Source organism: Phoenix dactylifera, chromosome 18 (genome assembly GCF_051530095.1).
Source record: "Phoenix dactylifera cultivar Ajwa chromosome 18, Ajwa_hap1_PhDact_Kaust_v1.1, whole genome shotgun sequence".
NCBI classification, from domain to species: Eukaryota; Viridiplantae; Streptophyta; class Magnoliopsida; order Arecales; family Arecaceae; genus Phoenix; species Phoenix dactylifera.
Genome location: NC_143207.1, coordinates 15,075,152 through 15,095,917, shown reverse-complemented (window position 1 = coordinate 15,095,917; position 20,766 = coordinate 15,075,152). Strand labels below are relative to the sequence as shown.

At 38.8% G+C, this 20,766-nt stretch overlaps 2 protein-coding genes across 8 annotated transcripts; one reads left to right on the top strand and one right to left on the bottom strand.

Moving 5' to 3' along the window:
• The first annotated feature begins 886 nt into the window (after window positions 1-886).
• Window positions 887-14,052, top strand: LOC103706782 (uncharacterized). Of its 7 annotated transcripts, none has more exons than XR_016398966.1 (13): window positions 895-1,163; window positions 1,277-1,373; window positions 1,509-1,596; window positions 5,313-5,462; window positions 5,719-5,850; window positions 9,374-9,482; window positions 9,584-9,622; window positions 9,713-9,787; window positions 11,171-11,230; window positions 11,393-11,457; window positions 13,415-13,505; window positions 13,585-13,730; window positions 13,809-14,052. XR_016398966.1 is itself a non-coding variant. In XM_008791006.5 (12 exons), exons 1-12 carry the CDS (start codon window positions 1,056-1,058, stop codon window positions 13,624-13,626), a joined length of 1,098 nt encoding a protein of 365 aa, XP_008789228.2. In that variant the 5' UTR covers window positions 895-1,055; the 3' UTR covers window positions 13,627-13,753. The 7 variants fall into 7 exon arrangements, 1 of the variants encoding a protein (XP_008789228.2); XR_604022.5 differs by having other exon boundaries at window positions 9,332-9,482; XR_604023.5 differs by having other exon boundaries at window positions 901-1,163; window positions 1,283-1,373; window positions 9,332-9,482.
• Window positions 14,053-14,432: 380 nt separating this feature from the next.
• Window positions 14,433-17,552, bottom strand: LOC103706830 ((1S)-1,7-diacetoxy-luvungin A aldo-keto reductase-like). The gene is made up of 4 exons (XM_008791076.5): window positions 17,187-17,552; window positions 15,667-15,910; window positions 15,403-15,582; window positions 14,433-14,756 (listed from the first exon to the last, which is right to left on the bottom strand). Exons 1-4 carry the CDS (start codon window positions 17,495-17,497, stop codon window positions 14,523-14,525), a joined length of 969 nt encoding a protein of 322 aa, XP_008789298.2. The 5' UTR covers window positions 17,498-17,552; the 3' UTR covers window positions 14,433-14,522.
• Window positions 17,553-20,766: the final 3,214 nt, after the last annotated feature.

Genomic DNA, 20,766 nt, shown 5'->3' with positions numbered 1-20,766 from the left:
TTTTTTCGCCTCAATGAAAGTCCATCACCAATTCTGATTTATAATTGAACGCTGAAAAGAGACCCGTTGCGGAAGAATTCAAATCAAAGCATAGTCTGCCTCCACAGTTCGCGATGGAGCAAAGCTGAGCACAGGCAGCGGAACTTTTTCGGGATACTCGTGTAGGCGGGCCTTTGATAGCTCGGAATATTTGGGACTCTCCTTATGCTCAGTTAGCGCTATGGACGGTGTTCTTCACCTGGAAGCCTCTACTTCCAAGTTTGCTTAAGGTCAACTTCGACGGGGTCAGTACTGGATGGAGGGCACAAAAGGGACGCATATTTCGTTATTAGGGACTTGCACTTGAGAGTGGCGGGCGGCTGGTGGCTGTCAGCTTTCAGACACCATTGTTTTCGGAGCTGAGCTGCGAGCGGCTTGGGTGGGCATTCTCTATACTCGATGGGTGTTGCAAGCCAACTCTATCATCATGGAGGGTGATTCAGTCATAGTGATAGGTTGGATCCAGAAGACCCAAGTGGCCTGGGTGGGAACCACCCCTGCTTTGGGATATTTGGTCGATGGACGGGGACAGGATGACTTTTTAGGCCAAGCACGTTTTTAGGGAGGTCAACAGTGCTACGGACTGGGTGGCCGCTAATGCTGCCAATCACTTTGGTGGCATCCTGTGGATCCGGGAAGAGGGTTTGTCTAGAGCATTTTGTCATATTCTATTTTCTAATTTTATTGGACGTGTTCATGCTCGTATAGTTTGACTCGTCCACCTTAGCCCAAAAAAAAAAAAAAAAAAAAAAGGAAAAAAAGAATAGAAAAAAAGGGAGAAAAAAAGAAGAAGAAAGAAAGAAAAAAAAAAAAGAAAAAAAAAAGAGAAAAGGAGAAGAAGTGGAAGAAGAAGAAGAAGAAGCGCACAATCTGCCAATCTAGTGAAGATGACAACGAATCTTTCCCAAAGTGGACAGAGACCATAGGTTCTAGTGGTCTAGCTTCCTCACGTCCATCGCATGAATCCGGCCACCGCCTCGCCCTGAGCCCCAGCCGTGCTGAGCGGCGGTGGATCGATGGGTGCCGTCACCCGCCATCCCATCTCCTTGTCCGCCTCCCCTGCTCTCAACACCATACGCCACCACCCGCGAGTCTTCCCCTATTCGTCTTCCTCTTCTTCTTGGGTTAGTCCCTCTCCACCTTCTATTCTCTTCTAAAAATGTCTTCTTTTTGGAGCTTCGAAGAGCGAATCGAATCCTCTGAGACCTCTATCTCGCCCAATGTGCTTACACCCTAGCTCCAGGTCGCGGGGAATCAGTGGATTCTTCTCTCATCGGGGCGTCGGACTGTTCGATTTCGTCCTCCTCAGGCGGCGATTTCGGCCCGAAGAGAAGGTGATGAGCGTTTTTCTGAATAGAAATTCGTTTTTTTTCTTTTTCTTTTAGGAAGGGTATTTGAGATGGATAAAGACTAACGGCAATTAATCCTGCGTGTTTTTATGGTTATTTCGTTTCCTTTTTAATCGGCAGAGGTATTCGACCCTGAGCTGAGGTCAGTGCTTGAACTGGCTACCGATGATGAACTGTATGAGCTGGAAAACATTCTCTTTGGGCCAAGGTAACTGTTTCCCTTTACCATACTGTTCCCTTACCTTTCAGGAATTTATTCTATCAGTCTTTATCTGGAACCTCTTTTGGAAGAGCTCAAGCTTTTCATTATATTTTTGCCATGCTCGATAACCAGCTACTTTACCAGGTTGGATGAGGTACTGAGAACCTCAAAATGAAGACTTGTATTGGGTTGAATCCTTTTAGCTTGGTTAGGGAAATTTATCTTTAGCTGAGAATATTCTATTCTGGGTTGTCCTCATATTCATTTATAGGGTTAATAGAATGGTCTGAATTGCATATTCTATTTGATAATATGTATCAATAATTATCGTTGGATTAGTAAAGAAGGTTCCTTTCTGAACTTTGTTGAGAGATGAATGCTGATTAGCCTTCTTAGCACTTTGTTTCCATACTCCCAGGTATTTATGCATGAGCTTACATTGTGCAATGCATAAGGTGGATTTTCCTTATCATACATTCTTTCTTGCCTAATGTTGCAATTGCTAAGAATTTGATTCTTTCACGAAGTATTGAATCAATGATTTCTATCTGTAGAATTCTTTGATTTTTTATACTTGCTGTTTCTCCCCTCAATTTGACCAGGGATATATGTTATATACATACATGCATTTATGCGAAGAATGATTCTAGACTTGGGTCTGTGCCCTTGGTGGCTATCAATCTTCAATGAAGATTTCAAAGGGCTCTAGAGTTCATTCTATTTCAACTTGTTTTAATAAGTGTTTATGCTCTCGCCTGATGATGGCTTTTATGTTTAATCACCAAGTGAGAGTCCCAATAACTAGCGTTTGACCCAATTCATTAAATAGCTTTCTTGTCAACACTCACAGATAGTTAAAAATAATTAAAATAGTCATTGTATTTGGAACAAATATTTATAGTATGTTATGGTATTATATTAAAATAAAATAATCAAGTCTAACTTTAGTTGCCAAAATAGTGAGTTGTTGTGGGTTCGGGGAAGAGAATATTTTAGAGACACTTTTAGTAAGAAAGCACTTTGGACTGGTGTGGGTTTGAAATTTTGGAAAGATTCCGATGTGGGTGCGTTATCATAGGTAAAAAGATTTCGCCTACTAAGAGCCTAACCTAAGACATGGAATTGATTGAAAGCTCATAGATTTTGTGTTTGGGAGAGAGAGTATTCATTGAGATAAGAGGGAGAAACAAAGGGAAATGGAGAAAGAGAGCACATGGAGAAAGCGCTTGTATGTGTCTATGTGAACATGTACATATGGGGAGGAAGCACTTGTAAATAGTCTTATTCCTTACCTTGCTTCCATAAAATTAGGTTGGAAAGAGAAGTGGTTGAGGAGCTTAGGCAACTGTGTTGAGGAGAATGAGGTTGGATTTGTATCTTGATGGTGAATGCAACTGAAATCCAAAGCAGATTTAATGAAGTGCAGGTTTGTCTTGGCATTAGTGTAGGCCCTGAAAGAGGAGGGTGACATGGGGATGCTAGGTATCTTCAGCTTGATGGTCTCATATTGGTAGTTGGAGGGTTTGACATAGCTTGACTTCATGTTAATGAGACAATTTTCTAGCTACATTATAATGTCATAATACCCTATGCTGTCAGGTTTTGCTGTGACTCCCAAGATCCAGGTTGACTAGTTTTATGGCCAGTTTTGATGCTTGTGCCACCACTCACATTGAAATCACCACCCTTGATGTCAGCTTTTCTTTTTTGACGTTCACAAGTCACAGACTTCCTGACATTAGCGAAGATGCCCCTCTCCGCTATGAAGTCGATGCCGTTGACTTATTCATAGGGATAAAGACATTTTTTTCAAGGGAGGCCAAAATAATCAACTTATGAATGAATAACAAAATTCTAGATAAATTTTATTCTTCATTATAATTATAAAATAGTATAAACAAAAATAATATTAGCGAAACTAAGGTTGGCGGAACTATCCCGAATTGGATGATTCCGGCCGATCCAAGCCGTATTGGTGGCTCACCAATATGGTTCCAACAATGAAAACGAGATCCGTTGCTGGAGCTGGAGAAGGAGAAGAAAAGAGAGAGCGAGTGGGGGAGGGACGCCAACGGAGGGCCGGCGGAAGCCGCGGGGGCTGGTGGAGGCTACGGCAGGCGAGGCTGCGGTCGGTTCTTCTATTTCGAATGAAATAAGGGTCCGGCCATGGCTAAAATTTTTTGCATTTGTTAAGTGAAATTGGCACCTGCTGCAGCCTTCGTCGGCCCTCTGCCGGCGTCCGCCACCCTCCTCCGGCCCTCCCTCTCCCGCTCGCTATCTCTTTCTCTTTTTCTCTCTCCCACAGTGTCGTGCCCTCTCTTGGTATAGGCCCGGCACGGCCCGTACTGAGTCGTCCTGTCGGATAACCGGTACGGTACTTGGTACCGGTTCCTCCTATCTTGAGCGAAACTCTTTAGTATAAATAAAAAGAAACATTTGATAAAATTCATCAACATAAATTTCAAAACTTTATGTGAACAAAGATATGTATTCAACAATTCTAAAGCCTTAATTGATTAATTTCCTGCATAAACTTACTTTTCCCCCATTTTTCACAATGAGAATTATACCAAAGATTAGAGTTGTTATTGTGGACCTACCGGGCATCGAGCAAGCAAATCTGAACAGGTGAAGGAAAGCGGATGCCACATGCATGGTGCGTGAGAAGACCAAGTAAGCTAGAGTAACCATGAAAATTCACTTGCTTTAAAATAGGGGAAAAGGTATTGATAAGGAAAAAAAGAACAGAGGGGAAGAATGCAACACTTTTACTTTTAAGTGAAAGGCAAAACCCTATTTCCGTTTCCACACGGACTCCTATTGGCCTGAAATCCAACAAATCCAACCTAGAGGCCTTATCCATCTACTTAGTGTTGGCTATGCAAATCCTCTGTCATTGTCTCATCTTTGCAAGAACTGCATTGGTGTGAGGTTCAAATAACTTCAAGGGCATCTTTGGCTGCTGAAAAGAAGCTGACACCCATTTATCTGCAAAAAGGTTATCTAGATGCTTCATTGAACCGAACTTCAATGACATCTTGACAGGTTCAAACCTTAATGGAGTAAAATAGTATAGGCCATGGTCTGCCGTACCGGTCCGTATCGGTTGGTACGGGCCGGTTTGTACGGGTCCGGCCGGGGACCGGTACCGGATCAACGTGGAATCCAGTACCGGTAGCTTATTGTTGGAGAACCGGTATGGGACCGGTACGTATCGGTCCGGGTCGCCACCGGTACGCCGACCGGTACCGGTACGGCGGATCTTGGTATAGGCAATCTTGAAAACTGATGTTCCCCTGTTTCCATAAGAATGATATTACAGTTCCCACCCCCCCTCCTTTTTTTAAGACTTGTCTTCACTTTGTTGTCAATGTTTCCTAAAGCAATTATCTCCACCTCACAAATAGAATCATGGGAGTTCTAGAAACTATCATGATAGCATTATAAAGATGGTAATGAAGGTGAGTGTTTCGCATATAATCTTCTCAATCTTATGGATAGTTGAAGCCATGTAAGTTTGATCTTGTTGGTTTCATGAAGTTTTCTAATCCTAAGTTTGCTAATCCTGAAAAAAGAAAGATAAAAAAGGCAATCATGTGCATATAACCAAATATATATTTATTTTGTTCACTGTAACTACTTTCCGTTCTTTGGCCCATAAAGTATTCAACTGGAACATCCTTATTTGTATTCTGATTCAGATTGAATTGTGTTTGGTGCAGCTACTTCAGTCCTTTGCTTAAATCAATAACAAACAGACGGGATGCTGATTGTGTTATGGATGGAGAGGCTATTGAGGAACGAGAAGATTTTATAGCACATTTGGAGTCAAGGTTCTTGTACCTTGCAGCAGATGCCCGTTCAACTCTGCGGTCAGTGAAGTTGCTTAGATTTCGAATTTATGTGCTTGAGAACTTTTAGTCAATTCAAACTGTGTTCTCCTATTTTCTTCTTTTGGTGAACTTAGTCTATACAATGTTATCAGCATTATTGCCCTCGATTTCTTATATATGGTAAAGGGTTTTTCCAATTCTCTTTCCTTTTTTTAACAAAAAATATAAACAAATTTGATTTTTGTTTCCTGTAATGTGCCTTAATGTCTAACTTTTTTATGTCTATTGTTACAAGGGGTTGGAGACCATCTTACAGAAATGTCTTACTTGGTCTGAGAAGAAAACTGGGTATTCCATGTTCGAAAAAATTGTCAACGGAAGACCTTGAAGTTGAAATTTTTCTTCACATGTTGAATGAATATTCAAGGTAACTTTTATGAACTTTGCCTGCCAGCAATATAAAAGGTCAGCAAAGGAAAAAGAGATAAACAAATTCATCTGTGGCATCTTTCCACCTCAATGGAAGATGAAATGCCATTTGAGCTAATTATTCAAGTTTAATATGTTCTGGCAATAAACTGATACTTTAACCTAGAAATTATTGCATATGTGACTTGTGACAAGGACTATTTGATGCAGAGACCATGACATAAATTCGCTACGTGAAGTTATCCTGGATCACCATACTACAAATAAATTACCTTTGCAGTCATAAAATCATGTCGACATCATGCAATCACTTTATTTTGCTTACTATTACATCATTGGCGTAGCAACATGTCTTATTGCTCTTGAAATCTTGCATGTTGTTTGCCCTTGAACTACAAGCTTCAAAATCCTATGGGAATTCTCAATCTGCACCTCTTCATCCTTTTTTATCTTGGGTGCTAGCCTACTAAATCTCATCTAGGTGATATAAATCCTTAATCCACCATATCCACTGTACCCATGATATACATGAGATGATATCTTAGGCTTTGTTTGGTTCCCAAATAAACATGAATAAACCTGAATAAAATACACTTTTTTCAGCTTTATTCAGGTTTATTCAGACAAACAACCTTTTTTGGCTTTTGAATAAAGCCCCAATAATGAGGGGCATTTCTGGGACGTTAGAAAAACTGAAAAGCACCTTATGATTAGTTCAGTTTTAACCTGGCTAAAACTTTTTTTCTTTTTCCGGGGGAATAAGTACCTATTTGAAAAGATATTCAAATATGGTGGTTACTTAGGAATCAAACACAACCTTAAAGTGATAACTGCATGTATACTTCTGGCTCATGGTACAAGTTAGCTGCCAACACGAGTGCACTAGTTTGTTGCCTAAGGAACCTACCTGGCTGCTTATGCAGTCATGACTTAATTCTTCAACACCATATTCTTCAATTTGGAGGATGAGGGTGTAAGCATTAGTGACGTAAACTTAATAATGGATTATAATTTTTGTGGCAAGGTATATAGAGATGAGGCCTAACAATATGTTAAGTTCAAAATGACCATCACACTATAATGTATCTGCTATAAAAAAAGAAGGGACGATAAAGTTGAGAGGTGCTTTTAGGGTGTTATAATGTTGTTAAATGTCTTAATTACTAACATATAACTTTAGGATACAAAGGCCATCAAATTTATGGAGGTCAGGAGGTTGAACAATGAGAACAGGATAAACTTTGAAAATGAGAATATGGAGGCATATGGAATAGACTTTGAGGAGGCCCAGGTAAGTATCTACTCAAATTGTGCTGGTCAACAAAGAGAATAAAAAAAGGATTGAGTTTTTGAATAAGATTATATAAAAGCTTTGTGGATCAAGGTTTGTTCCATCCAAGGTTCACCGTATCGGTACCAGACCCCGTACCGGTGCCGCACTATCATAGTGTCGGTACTTGCGTACCGAGTGTTGGTACGCCACCGGTACCAAGTGTCGGTACGCCATCGGTACCGGACTGGTATGCCCAGTATGGTATGGTACAACATACCATGGTTCCATCAAAGTCTTTGAAAATTGCAGGCTTGTTGGTTGTAGTGAGACCTCTACCTAATTTGTTATGTAGATTAAATCCGTACAACTAGAACTTACCTTCTTAGGTTCTTTTGGACTTTGGTAACATATAATTGTAAAGTTTTGGTACAGTGAACTACGGATGTGTCACCTGTTCAATATATTAGTGTCCTATGCGTGGATTTAAACAAAGAGATACGGGTTGGTCAATAGGTGCTGGGCCTGATGGTAGGCAGCCTGCTCATTAATGCATGTGATGGTAGATGTTTCAAACACAGGTGGCGTGCCCACTGTATTTCAATAAAAAGAACAGAGATGTATAGGTCACTTTACAAAGGTAGAAGTTGTGGTACATAACTAGCAAGTGAGATATGCTGATGTTAAAGATGGCTATCTGTATGTATATATGCTACACATGTATGTTAGTTATAATAACTCTACCTCCTTAAGATGGGTGAGTGGATCTAATTGAATAAGAAATGCCTTACCTATGCAATTTAGCATGATATTATTGTTGTAATCAACATGAATGAAATTGCTATAAATGAAATGGATGTTTTAAGTGCTCTCAGCTATGGTTACATTGGCTTCAATGAATATAATAATTTGATTTTTAGTGTAATTCAAGGATTTAGAAAGATAACTTTCAACCATGTAGATGGATATGCATTTATCATCTATTATCTGCCAAAAATAAATATATTGTTTCTTCTGTTTAGGAGATACTTGAGATATTTTGATGTACCAGAAAAATGTTGTCTGATAGCTTGATCTTACAATATTATCAATTGATAGTCTGATTTAGAAAAAAAGGAAATGAGGATTTTTTTTTTTTCAAGAGAAAAGGATGGGAATTATCATCTATTCATTTCACGAGAAAATGAATGAAGCCATTACAATAGTGCCATCAGTGGAAGCACTCTGATATGAAATTACAATTGTGTTTTTCATATTTTTTTGGAGCAACCGGGGCCCACTGCACCCCAAAAAAATCAACCTCCCTAATGATGTCATCTGCTGAAGCTTGCATTGCCCTGGAGACTCTCTCTCTCCTTCCAAATCCTCCACCAATCTGCCATCACCAACATATCCCAGCCCAGTCTGAGATTGTTCCTCATTCTTTTCTTTTTCCTCTCCAAACGCTCCAAATTGACAATAAATACCCAGGCAATCTGCTGGTATTCAGCTTATCTTTAACATATCTCCATGTCAACTTAGTGAACTGGCATTTGATAAGTAAATATAACCTGTCTCCCCTGCAGCTATTAAGATCCTTCCTTCTAAAGCCTGCATGAGGAAATCATGACTTTCTCTGGTACAGGAACTTTACATAAAACAGGAAAGTAATGATTATTTTGAATGATAGATCTCAAATATTTCCTTCCATTGATGTTTATTAGATTTAGATATGTTGAGAGAGAGCTGTGCCAGCTTCTTATACAATGTGAATCGCTAACATCATAATTTAGAAGTTAGGATTGAGAGCAAGAATGAGATCTGATGGAGGGAAACATGATTTTTTTTTTTTTTGGGTTGCCCAGAGTTCAACATAGTGCATGAACAAGAGTGAGAGGAGCACCATACTGATTCTCCTGGTGGGTAGGAGTGGTGCACTTAGGAATAGGTTTTAAAACCCTGTTAGTATCATGAAATTCTCCAAACTTCTAATTGATACAATGATACATGATGGAGATGCTTAACATCTGGCCTAGATGAAGTTGTAACAAGCAACCATATTAACTATTTCATGCTTTTCTTTTCTTTTGTTTTCTTTTTTGAAAGAAACATGAGTGCGCACTTCCGTTGGAAAAAAATTCCTTGTCTCTCCTCTCCCCTCTTTGGGGTGGGTGTCAGATTCTTTCTTTCTTTAATTTTTTTTGATTTTTTCATTTGTTTTTGAAATCAGCAATGAGATGGGCCCTATTTCTTTTCCATGGGATGGCACCAGGCTTTCAAATGGTCATGGAAGTCTTGAAGTTGGACTCAGCCAGTGGAAGGTGCACACCTTTTCTGCATTGAGATTTGGGGCAAAACAACTCCAGCAAGTATTTCTGAAGGTTCTCTTCTTTGGATTCTCTTCTTTGGAAACTTTGTTTTCGGCCAAATTATGTTCTATCATCACAGTGCTATCTTACTAAATCTGTTCACCTCTCAATAGGGTGGTGGCATGTTAACTGCGACAAAGATTTATGAAATGGTATGAAGGCATTTTTGCATGTCATGACATGTGGACTTACCTTTCCTTGCAGTGTCTCCTTTTTTTACTTTTCTTTTCCTTTTATGATAGGCAGCACAGAGACTATCTGGAAAGATGCTTTTGGAGGCTGCAAACTATGAGATAAAGCATGAGATTATAAAACAGGTATAAAATTGCATACTGCTTGCAAAATATTACACAACTTATTTTCCAGTTAATGAGTTTTTTCTTTGACTTTGCTAATGTTTAGCATAGAATGGATAAGAGTAATCCATGTAACTTGATTAATTGTGATATATCTCTGACAATCAGCTCAGTTTGTGATATATTTTTACATACTGCACCATGTAGTTGACAAGGTTTGTATTTGTGTAACAATTAACCTCATTGAAATCTTGGGCTGCCTTTTGTGAAACCGGTTTTGTGTTTATATCCAGATTATATGGGCATGCTATGTACATGTCTACTCCAGAGTTAAATTATGTGATATCAATATTCTATTAGCAACTTGAGAGAACCTTTGTATTTCCCCCCTTCTTTTCTTTTCCAATAGTTTTTCGAAATTCTGTCATGGGTTTATCTTTGGTTTATTTTTAATTAGTAAGATGCAGTTATTTTTCCATCTTTGAGATTGAAATGAACTTGATAATCCCTTGATACCTTTTTCTTGCACTTAGATACATACGTACGTACATACACAAAACATATATGGTAGCTTATGATACATATATAGTAAATAGAAAAACACATTCATCTTGATGTTAAATCATGTCCTTTATTTTTCCTTTTGAAACCATATTGGAAAATTTCCCAATGGATCTGACGGTAACTAGATATGCCATTCTGATTAGTAACTTGATCTTCCATTATCTGATTGCATATCCTAAAACTCTTAGGAAATACTAAAGTTTTCTGATAAGTATAGATCAATTAATTGGGTGAACAATTCATTGAAATCTATACATGTACTACTGCATGATGTTTATATGAGTCTCAGTTAATATTTGTTTTTTCCTAATGGTACGTAAAATTTAGAAAAGAATTTGGTACATGAATTACTTATTCCATTTAGTTGTATGTCTTATATAAAATTAATCAGGCAAATAAATGTATGGAATATACTGAAGCTACTGGCTTTTATTGATTTCTCTCTATACCATTGGGATAACCACAGCAAGAAATGTGCCAGATTTTGGGTGATGACATTCTGACAGATATGGTCCTATTACCTGGATATTGCTAGTTTCATTGCCTACTACTTGTTGCTTGCTTGCTTGTTTGTTTTTCTTCCTATATTTTGCATTAGAAAGTCTATAGTAATATCATTCAGGAAAATATTACCTTGCAATTATCAATTGGTAGTGCCTAGTGTGGTAGGTGATAATGCTATCAATCTTAGACATAAAGGAGTATTTTGGAGGTTTCATAATTGGTGTTAGAATAAGAACTGGGGTTTCACAACTTATTCTGACAAACAAGTACATCTTCAGATTATACTCCGGTAAATGTCTTCCTTCTCAAACATGTTTCCTTCCATGTGGCTGTCAGGGTGGACAATTGGCAGCTGTCAGCCTGGAGTCCAGAGCAGCTGCTCTTGCTGCAAAACAGGTTATTCTTTCTTGAGGGAGGCTCTTGCACATTAAAACAATATTTCTCTCCGTGCCAGCTTGCATTGAATTGGAAATGTGAATGCAAATCTGAACGCTGTCCCAATTTTTAGTGTGGTGATAATATACTAATCTGCTATTTCATTATTTTTAACATGTGTAGGGCTTGGCTCGTGCTGCAACACGATATCTTGGGCTTAAGAGTTTTATGATGCTACTTGGGCCACTGTATGTGTTTTGTTCTTTAATGTTTGTTTTTTTTTTAAAAAAATTTCGAACACATTCGTTGGGAAAGTTTATATGTTTGCTGCAGATGGTGAGCACTCAATGTCACATTTCGTTTCATCACTTGAACATTAAACTTGCTACACACAAAACATTCTTAAAATGACAACTGATGAACGAATTAGTTTCCTTTTATTGAGTTTCCTCTGTGATGCAAGGTTGGGTTTGTGGTGCTGAGGAGTGAGTCTGGGGTGTTTTGTCTCTTACATCTATCCTCTCATCCTACTTTTTGATCCCATTTATTTTCTGCTTTGAGATGTTTTCATCATCTTTGCTGCAAAAATCCCTAAATCTAAGCCACTAAATCTCTATGATCCTATAACAAGTTATTCTACCTTTATCTTTTTTTCCCCTTCTACCGTCTCAACCCAACAAGACCCTAGATTTAAATGGCTGTTGTGACTCCGTATGGTAGCATATTAGTTGAAGGTTTTATCCATCTTTGGTTCTTTATTACATTATTTTAAGAGCTTTTCTAAATTACTGATTAAGGGACGTAATTGTTTGTTACTGCTTATTTGAATTGGAGGCTTCTGAACACTTGAGGGTGCCCATCAGGTGACATACAGAGCCCATTCGAAGGATTTATCCATCTTTGGTGTTATACTACATTATTATAAAGAGTTTTCTTAATTCACTGATTAAGGGAGGGACATATTTGTGCTTTACTTTTGATTGGAATTCAAGGCTTCTTAACCCATCAGGCAACATAAAAACCCCATCTCATAAATACTTTCTTGAATATTGTTCTTGCATTGGTTTTCTATCAGCAGAGTTGTGGTCTGTTCACTTAATAATCTAAATCTGATATAGCTTTATTGTTCTAAAGCATCATTTTCAATCGTAAGGTGTAAGATCACCTTGCATATTAGGACCTTCAAGTGTAAATGTGTTGAAACTTGAAAGTCTACTAGTCTTCAGTTTTGCTCTCACTTTGTAAGCATGTGTACATTGTATCACCTAAGACAGCATATAGTATCTACCCCTTTAGGTAACACTATGTGAAGATGGTAGCTGACATCTGTAATTGCATGAAAGGATGTCACGGATGTGCTCTTGTTTTCCTTCAGTGTGCAAGGTGGTCCTCTGAATGGGCTTTGTTGAAGAGGCTGAAGCCATTTTTGTTTTTATGTTTTTTGGTGACAGTGCTTCATGACTGAATGTATGCCAGACATGGTTTGCAAAAAGTAGGAAAACTGAAGACTGTGCTGTCACTGATCTAGATGATTAACAACCCTATAGAAGGTGGGCCAAAGACAAGGTGAGCATAGTTTCTAATAGGGCATAGCGTTTCCAAACAAAAGTATTAATTTTTGAAAAAATGTGGGTTAGTTCCAAATGGTCGTACTGTATTTTGCAACATATGCTGCCACAGGATACCATAATTAGGAAGGTGTGAAGCCAATGCAAGGGGCACTGCAATGCTTGAAAGAAAAGAGTGCACCATGAGGATGTGCAATTGATCATACTAGTCTTGCAAAGTGAAACTTTCCATTTCATTGCACCATGGCATGGATATGGTCTTCAAGACTGAAGACAAAAAAGATATTGCTTTGTGGAGTAAGTTGTCATAGTGAATCTGGAATTTCTAGGTTTCTCTGAATAGGGTTCATTTTACCCACTTAGTGTAGGTAGGATGTGAAGGAGAGCCTCTTTTAGTGTAGGTAGGATGTGAAGGGATCAAAGCTATTTGCAATTCCTTCCTCTAGGATACTGTTTATTTTCTATTTAACAGTGTTTACTAATTAATTTACTCATGGTTCTAACCTATGGGGCATGGCTTGGAAATTTATCCTTAGATGTGAATTGAGGTGAACCATAACCATGACTCAATAAAATCAGATGATTTGATTCTTCTATTGGAGGGTTATTTGCCACTTTCTGATGGAAATTTATGCAGGATGTGGGGGACATTTCTGGCAGATATTGTAATTCAAATGCTGGGCACTGATTATGCTCGGATTCTGCGTGCAATCTATGCATTTGCTCAGGTAATTTTTATTCTTTTTCTATGTGCGTGCCAATTGCATTTCGAACTGTGCAACTAAATTTGAGTGATTCTTTGAACAGATCCGCCTTACGCGAACACATGGCTGGACATCCAAACAATGATTAATGAGTTCATTTTTCCATTTTGCATATCAATTTCATGTCAGCCTGGCTTAAGTTAGCACATACTGGATTAATGGAGTTGCTACTATGCTATTCATATTATGGTGGGCACAACTCCTTTTCCTGAGCTCTGGATTTTCTCTCCATAAATTTTGATTTATTTTTCTTTTCTTTTTGTTTAGGTTATAGCTTCTTTGATGTGCAAGCCAAGGATTACATATGAGCCAACTTCTTTCAAAATCATGTTGTGTCTGAAATCAAAAACATTCGACATATCCCTTAATAGCAAGTAACAAGGCAACTCGGAATAATGTAGTTCGGCTGGGGGAGAGATTGAACATCTCCCTGCTTGGAAAAATTTTTGACTGGTGGAATAACAAGGATAATTCTGTGATCCCTTAATCGAAATGGACCTTTTAAGGAAAACTCTACATGGTAGGGTTGTTTGAAGCCAATCTTAAGCAGGTGTTTTGATAGTTATCTACTTACCTTTTATCATACATCTTGCATGGGTGTGAAACATCTCATTTCAAGAAAAAAAAAGGGAACATAAAGTGATATCTGAATTGAGGAATTGGGTGGTGGGCAAGGCAAAGCAGGAACGGTTTAAGAGATTGATCTTATAATCATCGCAATCTTTTCAACTGAAGCCCCAATGATCGTTTAAGTGATTGTAAGTTCAATGGTTGTCAGCCAATTGGGCAGCTCAAAGATTGATTGTCCCTTTTAAGGCATAGGAACAAAATCTCAGTAGTGTAATTTTTGGATATGGAGCATTTAAATTTTTGGATATTTGACAATGAGTGAAATTATAATATGAAGCTTTAATAGATGAAATTGTTTGAACATTCTTAGGATGCAATCTTATTGGTCTGGAATACTGCAGAACCTTTGTTCTATTCCTCCTCAATGATGTCCACATCTGAAAGGTCGTGAGACTTGCTGGACTCTTTGAAAGAGACTAGAGCCTGCACTGAAATTTTCTTGCATTGTGGAATTTGACAAATCTTTTGACATTGTTCCTCACTTAGTTTCCAATCAAAGAATTTGATGTTCTCCTCCAGCCTTTCCTTGTTAAAGCTTTTCACTACCATGCTCACCCCTTGCTCATATACCCATCTCAGGGAAACCTGAAGAGAAATCCAAATCATAAAAAATAGAGAACGATAAAAGTAGCTATCATGTGTGTACACTATAATCTAAGAATTAACCTATATGATGTTGTTATGCTCTCAAAATGTAGCACAACCAAAATAGGAATGAAAACTTGAATCCCATAACATTATTGGTTATTGGCATTGGATGCCAGAGAATAAGTTCCCTTCAAAAAATAGCACAACACAGCAGATGCCATGGTGATTTTACCATTATATCTCTACAGAGACTGGAGTTGTTTAGATAACCCTCAAGTGCAACAAGCTCATCATTTGTTGGGAATTTTTTTGCAGCAAACCTTCCTTAGTCTTTTCCTGTTCCTCTATAAAACTTCTTCTTTCCTTTGTAAATATTTTCCTTTAAAACATTTGGGTGGGCACTGCCCTCCTCTTCTACTTCCAAAAAGAAGAAGAAGAAGAAAAGGAACTGTATTATGAGGAAACTAATTTCCTGAAGTAATTCATCCACAGATAGTCATCATGAGCAGTGATACCTTTCCTATCAAATTTCATAAAAACAAGAACTTGCTCACCAAATAATAATAATAATAAATAAAATAAAATAAAATAATTAACTTAAGATATAAGTGGAAATCGAGAAGTTGATTCTTATAATAACTACCTGTGCCACAGTCTTTCCTCTAGCTTTGGCTATCTCCTTGAGCACCTCAGAAGCCATTACCAGGTTCCTACTCCCTTGGCTGTCTTGGCCTCCTATAGGAGAGTAAGCAGTCACATGTATACCCTTCTCCTTGCAAAATTCCCTTAGCTTCTTCTGCTGCCAAACTGGGTTCATCTCCACCTAGAAAATGAGTCTTATCTTACAACAACCATCTAGGAAACAAAGTCTGAATGCTTTCTATTATAAGATAAATAAGCAACAAACCTGGTTCACGGCTGGAGGTATTAGAGCAAACCTGAGCAGCTCCTCTAATTTCCTTCTTGTGAAATTGCTAACTCCAATCGACCTCACTAGACCAAGCTTTTGGCACTCTTCCATGGCCTCCCATACAGACTTCAAATCGAAGGGAAGGATGTCTTCCTCATTCACAGGTACTGTTAACAACCCAGGCTTGAAGCTCATAGGGAAATGGATGAGATAGAGATCCAGGTAATCTAGTTGGAGATTTCTATACAATGAACAAAAGTATCAAATGAGTTCAGTGGGCATAGCATTGCAATAGTCTTAATGCCTTTTAAGCATCTATATATAAGTTAATTCATCTATGTTTGCTTTGCACCGCATTTCATAGGTTTGATGACCCTTCTTTCTCAAAAAAAAAAAAAATGGTATCAAATGAGTTACTAGAACAAAAATGATAGCACTTGTCTTCCATTTGGATTATGTTCGTTTCCATATTTTGACAGGTTTCCAGGGCATGCTTGTTTGGGGGGAGTTGACTCTGAAATAGGAATGGAAATAAGTAACTCTCATTCCAGCCATTTGGTTGGGGGTAGTTTCTTTGAAGGGAAGGAAAATAGAAATACCCCCAATCTTTCGAAACCCAATCCTACTCTTTCATAGTATTCAAATTTCATTCCGATTCTAATTATAATTTCGATCACGAGCCAAATATGCCGGAAGATGTATACCAGAAGATATGACCATTTCGATTTCCATTCCAATCCATTTCAATTTCGATTTCGGTCACGAACCAAAAATACACTTGATTATTTGTTCCATTATTTCAGTAAAATGATTGCTGGCACACCCCATCATGATTTTTTAAATTTTTTGCATATTTCTCCTTAATTTTCTTTATTTTTAAATTAGTCTACTAATCCTTAAAATTTCAAATTATTCATTATAATTGCAGTCAGTTGCGTTCAAGTCTCTATGGCACAGTCTATCATATAATTGGAGCCGATATTTAAAGAATATTTCATTGCCAATTGCCTTTAAATAATTAATGAACTAAAATTCCAAACTAATTTAGCTTAAATTATGTAATGGGTTTTTCCATGTTAGTCCTGAAATCTTCTTGATTTTCTTATTTCTCAAATTTCTATATTTATCTGTGCATGTCAACATAAACATATCACATATTCCTCTTCATTCCATTACAGAAGCACTCGTCCATATACTATTGCTTTCCAAAATAAATAGACAAACAAATAAGTAACTATATAACATAAATGATCCAAAGCAAATTAGTGAATCAAACTATAAAATAATAAATATAAATATTGGAAAGATTTCTTAATAATATTATGAAAAAAATGTGGAAACTCCCACGCTTTTCATTTGACTGAATTAAAAAGATATTCGACATTGATGAAACTTGGTGGCAAGTAAAATAGAATGTCTCCCTCTTATCTAATATTTCCAAGTGCCAGGGATGCATTTGTCTCAAATTGGTGATATAAAAGAAAAGAAAATCAGATAAAAAAGAGTGGTATCCTTACTGGAGGCTCCTGTGAAGGGCCGGGAGGACGTGTTCACGGTGTGCATCGCTGCACCATAGCTTGGAGGTGATGAAGAGCTCGGCTCGCGACTTGACGAGGCCACGCTGCAAGGCTTCGGCAATGGCTTCTCCGAGAGGCTGCTCCGATCGGTAGACGGAGGCAGTGTCGAAGTGGCGGTAGCCGAGTTCGATGGCGTGGAGGATGGCCTGCTTCGTGTTCTCGGTTGCAAAGGGGTAGGTCGCCGTGCCCATGCCCACGAGGGGGATGGGCCGGGAGCCCGAGCTCAGGGGCACCTCCGGAATGCTCGCCATCTCCGACGACCTCTAGTTTCAGTTGTTAGCCTGAAACTACTTCCTTTAATCTATATAATTTGTGTACGAGGCTTCCATATATATAGCAGCTGCGTGAGCTTTGCGGATAGAGGAGAGAAAACAACCCAAAGCCCCAACCAAAATAGCTAGCCGAAAGATATTATTTGGATTACTTGATCCTATTTAAGTATCCAGGATTTATCCAACGTTCTCATCAGGCTAAAGGTTCAAATCTAATCACAAACACCATAATTGGCTTATGCTCAGCCCTAATGAATATGTGTTGTAGTGTTCCCTAGTTCACATAGATTATAGGCTGAGTCTGCTTTGATACTATTTATAACAATCCAGGTACCTAAAATCTATCCAACGAATAATTAACGTGAGACTAAATACACATCCGCACGGATGCTTATAGTAGAAGAATCTTATTGTAACAACACATGATTTTATCCAAAATGGCTAGCCGGAAGGTATTATTTGGGTTTCTTGATCGTGTATAAGTACCTAAAATCTACCCAGCAAATAATCGATGTGGAACTAAATACATGCTCGCACGAGTCCTCACACTTATCTCCTCCACAAAGAATAGGTTAATATGATTGAACTGATTTAAGGAAGGGATATGGTTGTTTTTTTCTTTCCCTCTCTCTCTCTTTTGTTCGAGTGTGAAGTCTGCTTGTGCTTGGAAGTAGGGAAAGTGGTACGAACGGAGCCGGCGGAGATATGATTTCAGGAGGTGATGACAAAGGGGCCGGCCTTGTCCGGATGCTTCCTTAGAGCGTATCGACCTTGGTCTCTCTTTGGCTTCCAGGGTGATTCTGTTTATAATAGTAGGTGGCGTGGAGGTAGATTGCTTCGAAGAAAGAGCTCAAGGATTTGGATCCTACTGATGATTGTATTGGGGGGTTCTATATACACCCCCCCTATTGCTAAGGACACCCTCCAAAAACCAAAAAAAAAATACCCAAACTAACCTTTAGTGTAATTACCATATTGCCCTTGAAATTTTCTCAGTACACCCCCCCTTCCTCCTCCTCCGTTTCGTTTTGAAAAGAAAAAAAAAAACACCCCTCAAACCCCCCTTAAACCCCTCGATCCATTTACATCGTTTAGGCGATCTTTGAAGGAGATTTAAGCCCCATTCGAAGCATGGACAAGCAACTAGTGATTTGGGACGAAGAATCGGCCGCAAAGGTACGTGTTCCACCTTGTTTCGAAATTTTTTTTTTTTCACGGTTCGTGCTCCGTTCGGCACTGGATCGCCGAACAAAAGGCTTCTGTTCGGCTGAACAGTGCCGAACAGAAGCCTTCTGTTCGGCTGCACAGTGCCGAACAGAAGGCTTCTGTCCGGCACTGTGGAGCCGAACAGAAGGTTCTGTTCGGCTCTGTGCAGCCGAACAGAAGCCTTCTGTTCGGCACTGTGCAGCCGAACAGAAGGCTTCTGGTGCCAAATCGCGTGCCGTGTTGAATTTTGTGCCGAACAGATCCTCTGATTCATTAATTCTTGGTGATAAATTATTTTATATGTAGGGCTATGCTACAACCGAATCGAGTATAATTGGATCAGAATTTGTACTGGATTACACAAGCGAATTTACAACTTACGAGGTATTATAATGTATTGTGCAATTTTGTATTAGTTTAGCAAGCTATTTTTACAACTGTGTACTTACATAAATTGTTTAATGTATAGATCTTCAAGAGTAGAGAGGACTTGTGTAATTGGTGTCGTGAAGCTGGGAGGCGAAATGGTTTTGTTGTTGTAATCAAATCATCCGATGCAGGTACCATTTCTAAGAAACCCAGAATTACGTTAGGTTGTGAGAGGGGTGGGACGTACCGAACCAAAAAAGAAAAGCGAATAAAGACTGCCTGTGGGACAAAGAAGTGTGGATGCCCTTTTGCATTAAGAGGAAAGAAATTGGATACTGCGGATGATTGGATATTACTGGTCGTATGTGGAGTGCACAATCATCCCGCTGCAGAGAATCTGGAGGGGCACTCATATGCAGGGAGATTATCTGAGCAGGAGACGGAATTGTTAGTGGATATGTCGAAGAGTTTGGTTCGTCCAAAGGACATATTATCCACATTGAAGGAAAGAGATGCCCTCAATGTTACGACTATCAAGACTATCTACAATGTACGTCAACGGTTTAAGGTTGTAGAGAAAGCCGGGAGGTCTGAAATGCAACATCTATTAGGTAAATTATCAGAGGCTAAATATATTGAGTGGCATAGGAATTGTATTAATACGGATGTTGTGCATGACTTATTTTGGGCACACCCTGGCAGCATTGATTTGTTCCGTGCATTTCCCCGTGTGTTGATAATGGATTGCACGTACAAGACGAATAGGTATCGTCTTCCGCTCTTAGAGATTGTGGGGGTGACATCTACTGACATGACATTTTCAATTGCTTTTGTATACTTAAATTCTGAGCGGGAAGAAAGCTATACTTGGGCATTAGAGAGATTGCGCAGTGTCATAGCTGATGATGTTTTGCCTGAGTTGATTGTTACAGATAGAGACTTGGCTTTGATGAATGCAATTCATAGAGTATTTCCTACTGCTAGACATTTATTATGTAGATGGCATATTAGTAGGAATGTTTTGGCCAAGTGCAAAAAAATTTTCGAATTGAAGGAGAAATGGGATAAATTTATTATGAGTTGGAATGTACTAGTGCTGTCCTCCACGGAAGACGAGTATAATGATCACTGGAGTGCACTGCAGAGAGAGTTCGGTACCTATCCAGATGCACTACAGTATGTGTCAGATACTTGGCTGAGCAAATACAAGGAAAGATTTGTTGCGGCGTGGACGGATACATGCAGGCACTACGGAAATGTGACGACAAATAGGTATCACAAATAAAGACTCATTTAATTTTAATACTTGGCTGCCATCTCTCTACGAAGCCCGAAATCAGAATCTTATCGGTGAATCGATAAGAGCACTGTACTAACTCTATGAGGCCCGACTGCCTCAATAGTGCTTTGAACCTGGTATTTGGTTGGTTTGAAGACCACCACTTCCATTCACCAACCTTGGCAGTATGGTTCATGCACTTTAGTGGAGCCCGTTCCTGTAATATAAATGTATAATTACTACTACTTTATAAAACATCAATAAACAAAATATAATGCTATAACAAATAAACAATACCTGTTGCCTCCAGATGGAAGCTGCTATATGCGTCCTGAAACTGATCAGGACGGACTCATCCTCTGGACCTCCTGGACATGGTCCAACGTACTCATCG